Source organism: Pogoniulus pusillus, chromosome 29 (genome assembly GCF_015220805.1).
Source record: "Pogoniulus pusillus isolate bPogPus1 chromosome 29, bPogPus1.pri, whole genome shotgun sequence".
Taxonomy (NCBI): domain Eukaryota; kingdom Metazoa; phylum Chordata; class Aves; order Piciformes; family Lybiidae; genus Pogoniulus; species Pogoniulus pusillus.
In genome coordinates, this window is record NC_087292.1 from 12,542,875 (window position 1) to 12,551,436 (window position 8,562).

Sequence of the window (8,562 nt, forward strand, 5' to 3'; positions counted from 1 at the left end):
GAAAGGCCTCACTGTGAGACGGCACATTAGAACATTTAAGAGAAAGGTAGTGACTGCATGCAAAGAAAATGCCCTAATTATACATACAGTGATGGGCTCTGAGGTGCCTATTACCACCAAAACCTAAAGTGTCTTAAATTATAGTTTTCTGAAAAATCTTAAGCACTCAAGCAGACAAGTGTATGTTGGACTGACAAGTGCAAACTGAAACTTTCTTATGCTTTGTGTGTATTCATCTAAGTCAGCCAATTTGCTACGTGCAGACTTCATCTCCCCGTGCCAGAAATTACACAGAATTAGACAATGCAAAAGGAAATGAACGATTAAAAACAAGGAACAAATTCTGTACAATAAGCAACTCTGAATGCATACTAGTCATTTCCCTACTCCTAATACAGAAATAACGAATACAGGGTGGGGTGTTCATTATTTTTTCCAACACAAAAACGCAACAGTCTGCACTGACACCTTTAGTACTCCTCCCTCACAAGTCTTGTCTCCTCACCAGTCTGACCACCCACAGAAGAAAACATAAAGCCCTTCCAGGTGCCTCCCCAACAAAGCAAACCTCCGCCCTCAAAACACAGGCAGTCAGTCGCTCGCATCACCCCCAAGACCTTTGTAACTGAGAGCAAACACCCCGCAGTGCCCTCTGCCTCCCTTCAGCAGCACAGCCGGGCCGGCCGAGGGCTCGGCAGGCCCCAGGGCGGCATGGCGCCCCTCACCTCACCGCGCGAGCGGAAAAAAAGCGCCACTTCCCGCCGGCCAATCGCTCGCAGCGCCCGCAGGCTCCAACGAATCACCGCCCGCCAAGGGAGTACGAGGACCAATCGCCACCGGAGAGCGAAGGCCAGGAGGAGGGCTCTCCTTACCGCTGCTGTTGGGCCTCCGTCTGGCCTGGGGGCTTCTGCTCTCCTGCTGCCCTGGGCTGCTGCAGCGCGACAAGCGTGTGCCCAGTGCCCGCTGCCGTCAGGGCAGCGGGGCGAGGCGGCTGCAGAGGGACCGGGAAGCCACCTCGGTGGGGTGGTTTTCCTAATCTGTAGTACAGTCAATTTCTCAGGGGGTTGTGCCTGCTGACCTGTTCCACTGGACTTGTATTACAACTTCATTATTCATAGCTGGTATTTAGAACACTGGTTTCAGTGCATGGTGTAGACAGAACAAGAGGACACAGTCTCAAGGTGTGTCGGGGAAGGTACAGGCTTGATATTAGGAGGAAGTTCTTCACAGAGAGTGATTGGCATTGGAATGGGCTGCCCAGGGAGTTGGTGGAGTTGCCATCCCTGGAGGTGCTCAAGAAAAGACTGGATGAGGCACTTAGTGCCACGGTCTAGTTGACTGGATGGGGCTGGGTGATAGGTTGGATCTTGGAGGTCTCTTCCAACCTTGTTGATTCTGTGATTCTAATGGTTAACGGGTATGAATTTGCTAAACCACTTTAATGCATTCATGTTCTTAATTCAGAAACGGTTTCACTACCATCAAGGGCCTGAAGAACAGATAATTAAACTTAGACCTGTTGTTGATAAAGGGCTTCTGCTGACATTTATGCTCTCTAGTATACAGAGGGGATGATGATGATAAGTTCAAATGAAATCACACAGTTCCAAAGTGGGGCTTTTACCAGTACTAGTATGACTTTACTAGGTGACTTTATCAACTGTATGAAATACAGGTGATACAATTCAACACGAATCTCACTTACTCCAGTGGAGTATCAGGAAGCATCTCTGTTCATACCTAAAATAGCAATAGTCGAGCAACTAGGAGAAGAATCACCTTTCCTGGCAAATAAGCCTGCAGCGACTGTAAATAAAACACCACCACTAACTTTCTAAAATAAAGAAAAGAGACGAATACTATAAAAGGCAAAAACCGGGGGTACAGCAAGTATATCGAATACCACCAGATGTCACTGCAATTCAGGGAGAGGGCAAGTAGTGCGAGACCTGGAGCATCCCACTGAGGCGCTGACCCACAGTGAGGACCAGGAGGCACGTTCAGCTACAGCGATTAGCTGCAGCATTACCTGCTGTCACATTTGCTGAGGGGATACATTCACTAGAAAGCCATTTGGTGAGCTGAAGCTGATCACTTTGCTCAGAGCTTTATGGAGAAAACTACCAGGGACAACAGTCTGCAGAAGAGAATTTTCTATTAAAAAAATTAATCCTACTTTCATCATATGAAGTAGAAGTAATAAAAGACAATTTGCCCTTGATGCTTTCCCATGCCGGTCACGTTAGTATACACACAGGCACAGAATAGCCACAGATTTTCTGTTCCCGTAAAGAAAACAACTTTACCTATTCACAGCAAAAGACAGTGATAAACTATAGGAGCAGTGGAACAGACACTTTCCCTCCTGCACTAGGTACATTGATATGACTGGGGGCTACACTCTTAATTTCTCATTCTCTAATACCTGTTTTGTTTGATTGAACAGAAAGGAGGTCAATAGAAAGCAGAATTTCCCATTAAATTATGCATTAGACTGGAACAACAGTGAAAATTATTTGGGCCACAGATATGGAAACTAAACTTTAAAAATTCAGAGAAAATGGAAGCAAAACTGTCCTTAGGGCAAGCTAGCACTACATACAGGGACCCTTCTTCACTGCAGTAGCAGAAATGTTTACTTTCATTATGGGTTCTGGAACACGTTGTCAAGATCACAAACCTTTGGCACAGCCCCTATGTAGCATGCAGAACTGAGAAGGGTCAGCGGCTTCGATGCCAACAGTTTTAATATCAAGTGTCAGCTGCAATAGTTGCAGATCTGAGATCATAAAGAGGAAGCCAAAACAGGAAAGAAATCAGTACTAATATTAGAGCCATGTTGATAAATGAGTAATCAGTTAGACTTGCTGCTCTGTGTCTTTACCAGACCGTGCTGTAAAGCACATGCAAGATTGTAATGTGTGCTGATCATACACCAAATTGAGTACTGCTGTTATATCTGACTGTTAGCATTGCACTGTTTTTTTCTTTGTATAAAGAAATTGGCTCAGAAACGGATGTGCTAAGTACAGTCTATCACAGCTTTGGAAAGTGCTATTAGAAGAAAACTCCTCTCCTTTTTGTTCCATGAAACCGTATTAGAACGACCTAAAGTTTTAGCAACTTGAATCCACTTTACCCTCCTATTGTTAGTGCAAACTTGACACTAAGTTGCCTCATGAGTTAACTGTGCACAGGAGAAGCATTGACAAAATCAACGTAAAATTGTGAAAAGTTTTTATTACAATCTTTTGTATTACAACAGCTTGTTTTTAAAATGAATTAAGCATCTTAAAATTGTACAACTCTGCATTAGGACCAAGTGACCTTTTGTTTAGCACATGTGCTTTATGATATACTGTGTAACATACATTATTCTGGACATTTAACTGAGAAAGACAACCCCTTTTTATTTACATGGACTCCATATATGTCTTTAGAAAACATGCTTGAAAGAACAGTGAAACTGTGGACTAACAGACATTCATTTATTGTATGACTGTAATAAACACAAGCTTTTAAAAGTGCATTATATGGCAATAACTATTGTGAAGAATTCACTTGTACAAAATCCTTGTTACAAGGGAGGTGCTTAGTTTAGACACAGTGCAAGCATTCAAGTAGTCCTGAGAATTTCTAAAGGTGATCATAAGTTTACCTTCACAACTAGTGTGTTTTAGCACTACTTAATGGCTTCATCCTTTCTTTTTTGTTTGTTTTGTCAGCTACAATCCTTTTGGTGTTCACTACTGAATGTGACATATGTGCAAATTTCATCTTTCATGTGACAGGTGCCAGCACTCACGTGAATGCTTAAGAGCTTAACCAGAGATCACTCACAGTTCCGTTATAAGGTCAATTGCTCAACTCAGTCAGCAGTGCCAGACAACTGGTTTAGTAACAGCTACTGTCAATTCTTCTCCAGCACTGCACAACAAGCAAAGGGAGAAAAGGCAAACTTGGCATAATACTTCAGTATTCAAGATTTTGCATTTAGAAATACCCTGAGAGGTTGCAGAAGGGAGACAATACAAACCAAACTTGTATTGCTGCGGCATTTGTTTCTCACCTCTAGCACTGACACATTAACCTTTCAACTGACAGCCTCAGCTTTACGTAACTTGTGCCTGCCCGCAACAACACGCAGACCTGACATTTGCAAGCACATGAAAGAATCTCTCCCAGAAGACAGCAACAGCATCCTTATACCAGTGAGCCAAGTACTGCATTGGGCTCCAGCAACAGCCATAGTAAACTGGTGTCACACACCAGTCTCATAAGACAGGGAATTTTTATGGTGTACTGAGAAGCAATTCAATGGTTTTGCTGAAGAAATAGTCATTTAAGAGTAGAAAGGGAATAGGGAACAATACTTTAAAATAGTGCCTTTTATTCAACACAAGTACCTCTGTGCACATGAATATATGTCTCTCTGTGTGTGTGTGTGTTCATTTTCTTCACTGATGAACACATTAAACTTTTCTTCCATGAACTTTAGCAATCCTGGATACCCTAAGTGAGCAAGTTTCACCAAAGTAAGGATATGCAATTTCAATTCATGCCAAGAAAGATCTGCACAAATGCTGAGAATTTCCACATCGCCAAGCATTTTCTCTGTACTCAGCAGAGATGATGCAGTTTGTCACACCACAGGTAGTTTATGAGCTATACTGAAAACATCTCAATCGACTATGAAGAGTGTAGGTGGAACAGCTCACAGATATGTTCTGTATTGTCTTATGAAGCAAACCACAGGAGGCAAAATAACCTTAGATAGATAGTGCCCTTCCTTACAGAGCTCTTACTTTTGTGCCACATGAGGAAGACTAGACTTCCAGTTCCCTGCAGAGATTTTTGGAGGAGACAAGAGCTGCTGCCAGATTGGTTAACAGGTGCTCCTCTAACCCAGAGACAGCAAATAGTGCAGGTGGACTGCAAGCAGGCAGCATTCTCTGTAGCTGGCAATCACATCTCAGCCTCACCTATTCCTTCAGAACAATTACAGTGCTCCCAGACAAAGTTAAAGCAGACAGCACACTAAGTTCTCAAGTTTCAAATAGGATTGAACTTTCTTAGTACTCTGCAAGAGGTTCTCAGCAGCTCATGGAATTCATGACTTCAGTTTCTTCGAAAACCAAAGACTAAAGGAACCAGGCAGCTTCTTCACTTGAAGTCCTAGCTGTGATAAATGGGTCTTGCAACTAATGTTACATTAATTTTCCTGAGGTCTCTGCACTTCCATATTACTCAGCATATTTATGGAACTAATACATACTTGGGCTGTGGGTTTCTTACAACAGTAATTTTAAAAAAAGCTTGTGATTTTCATGAATAAGCAGCAATCCAAACTAAGATGCCTGAATAAATGGCCTGATTTTCATAGTATAGTCTTAAAAAGCAGTTCTGCTAATACAGCCAACCAGCCAGTTCTGACATGTATGCTACACATATAAAGCTAAACTTTCCATCAGTCATGAACAGACATGAAAAAAAGCCATGGACATTTTTCACTTACTAGACTTAAGCCTGTTGCAAGTCTTAAACCAAACAAAACCCATAGAATTGAAGTAGTGGAGCAAGAAGTACGGGAAAACTGCATCTAACTGTTACTGTGCTCTCCCTGCTGCAGAAGGGATTCTGGGGCTGTGTAAGTATTAGTTTACCAGTAAGATCCTAAGTTTGAAGTTTCTGCTTTGTGTTTGGAAAAAGTAGTTGATTAAAGAATTCAACTGTTTCTGCAGTAATACTGGGACACTTGGGAACACGGGGCCAGGGTTCAGGGTGCTGACATGCTGTTCCAAGGCTCTGTAACCAGCTCCCCACACTGAAAACATGCACAAGAAAAGGACAATTCCTGTACCACCATCTAGAGACAAAACTGACTTGTGCATCACCTGGAAAAGGCAAAAACTTCCTAGTAAAGCTCTGCCTTATACCCACTTTGGTAACAATCCTTACTGCTCCCTACTGCACACACTGGAGAGAAAATAAAACAAAAAATGCCTTTTCGTAGAGAATCAGAGGTGCCAATGGCACATTTTCATGTGTGTTCTGCTCCTAATAACATTTGATTTCCAGCCTAAATATTAATGGAATTATTTGACATGGTTAATGTCTATATATAAAGGACTCCCTACACTGTCTGCCATCCAAATTATGTATAAATGGAATAGTGCCCAGATATGGTGAGATAACAAACAATATTATAAACAAACCCAGTAAAGCCACACTGCCTATTTAGAAACCAAACAGTACAAAATGGTAAAATAGATCTGGTAGAAATACTCAATGCAACCAAGAACACTGCTAGCAAGATGAAATGTCATTTTCCTCTTTAGTAGTCTGACAGCATCCCCTGGAACTATCCTGCAACAACTCATACACTAGAATTCACATGGGCTTTCAGCAGATGTCAGTCAATACCCATTTTGGCCCTTTTTACTTTCTAAGAGGTTTAGAACAGTTTGCACGGGTCATTGGCTGCTTCCCTTCCCTGGAACACTTTACCAGGTTTGGCAGGTTTCAAATGGAGACTGTTGCCATCCGAGCACAGGGCCCTGCCAAGAAAGAGCGTGCCACCAGGACTACTGCCAAGCTGCTCTGCATCCACTTCCTTTGTTCAGATGAAGTGGATCCAGCTCTCCTCGCATTCTCTAGGCATCTTAAGGGGGTGAGTTCGGCAGGTAAGGCTGTAGTTTTTGCCTCTGTTGTTATCCCAATACTCCTGACCATTGACTTGGTACCTTGCTGCAAACTGGACTACAGAGCACACCTGGAGGAGAAAGGGAGGCACAGGGAGAAAGAAAGTGAAAACATCAACCTGATCCTGCCCACTTTTCTCAGGAATGCTACTGTGCCACTGAGCAGAGAGTTCATGGAGGCTTTTCCACTGGTTGAAGGTGTATCGCACAGACACCCTCTTCTCAAAAGCAATATTGCGAACGTGGATGGTGCCGCGGAGGCCCAGATCTGAGCTGGTCACTCGTTCAAGACACACCTGCTGCTTCTGAAGTCGGGAGGAGAAATCTATACAGTCTGCAGGCTGCTGGAAGTCAGGGACCAAGCACTGCATAGTAAACTCCAAGTCCAAGCTGCTGTACCAGAGGTCTGAGTTTATGGAGAGCCTGGAAAGGACATGCAAGGGGATCGATGGATCCTCCCCACTCTGGAAGACTTTCACTTCAGTGAGCTCCAAACCCAAAGCATCAGCAAACCTCACCCGGTTCATACGATTCATACATCCAGAAACTTGACACCGAACTGCTGCTCGCTTCCTTTCAGGTGACGTAGGCAAAGATCGGGCTCGGCGGCGTATGATGGGCCGTAAGGTTGGATCACAGCTGGAGGAACTTCTGCTTATCTGCTTATCTGCCGGGGGGTTGCTCTTGGCCGGGGTACTGCCCCGAAGAGCGTTTGTAGGGACTGCTGGGGGCTGCTGCTGCCGCCCTTGCCCTTCAGCCCATAGCATGTTCTCATACAGGTCAGAGAGGTAGCTAGGATTCCTCCGAGGACCGCGAATCTCCATTCTCAACTGAAGACAGAAAAATGAGTGTTAAGACTGCAGATTATATTAACCACTGCCTCTCCGAAGCAGGCAATGGGAACGGCAGCACAGAGAGAAAATATTTGAGGTTGTTGCACTGGATGCAGCAAGAGTCAGCTGGCACAACGTAGCCTCCAGAATGAAAAGGGCAGAAACCTGGAACCGCTCACAGTAGCTGGAAGCAAATCACGGGCTAGTGCATTGTGTGGGGAGATGAAGGCAGTCACTGGCTGATAACCTCGAGGCTGCTGTGCTGGCTGGTGGACTTGCTGCCCAGGCTGGAAAGAGATTCGAGGCTATCACCGCTGATACTGGAGGACCGGAAGCTCTCACTCAGGCTGGAGACTGATTGCAGACTGTCGTGCTGGGCTCCGAAGGACTCTAGGCTGTCGGAGAGGTCGCTGGATGCCTGGGGCTTGCTGTGATGTGCCCTGAAGCACCCTCGGCCGTTACCCACGGCGAGAGGAGCCTGCAGGCTGTCCTCGTAGACACCGACCGACCCCACGCTCCAGCAGCTGCAGGGACACTCTAGGCTGTCACACTGGATGCTGGGCGACTCGCAAGGGCTGCCGCGGCCGGGGAGCGTTTGGAGGCTGTCGGGCAGGACGGAGCCGGGACTGCTGCAGAGGCTGGAGGGAGCGCAGGGGCTGTCACGGAGGAGACTGTCGGGCGGGGCTTTGGCGGCCGGCTCGGTATTGTGGCCAGAAAGGGAGGGACCCACGTTTGGGGACTCCACAGCCCACATGAGCTGCAGAGTCCGCCCTCTGTCCCGCGGCAAGGCGATCCTCAGCCCGCTTTTGACCCGGCCGCAGACAGAGCGGGTGCGCAATCCCCGGGCAAGGGCGATAACCCCCGGCCCAGGACCGCAGAAACAAGGACAACAGGGCCCGACCTGGCACAGCAAGCCACCTCGTCCGGTTCGGGCTGCACGCCCCGCGGCAGCGACTCTGCCTCTCTTCCCTAGCTGCGGGCGCATGCGTGAAGTCCCCTTCCGCGCCGCTCCACTCGAGCCCAGCGGC

The 8,562-nt window shown here is 46.0% G+C and overlaps 1 protein-coding gene across 1 annotated transcript; it reads right to left on the bottom strand.

Annotated features, from left to right (window-relative positions):
* Window positions 1-3,220: 3,220 nt before the first annotated feature.
* On the bottom strand, window positions 3,221-8,516 carry PPP1R3D (protein phosphatase 1 regulatory subunit 3D). The gene has a single exon (XM_064168104.1). It carries the CDS (start codon window positions 7,523-7,525, stop codon window positions 6,620-6,622), a length of 906 nt encoding a protein of 301 aa, XP_064024174.1. The 5' UTR covers window positions 7,526-8,516; the 3' UTR covers window positions 3,221-6,619.
* Between the last annotated feature and the right edge of the window lie 46 nt (window positions 8,517-8,562).

What these genes read in the sequence shown, in the direction of transcription:
- PPP1R3D (XM_064168104.1), bottom strand. Translation starts at nt 7,525, where the DNA reads ATGGAGATTCGCGGTCCTCGGAGGAATCCTAGCTACCTCTCTGACCTG.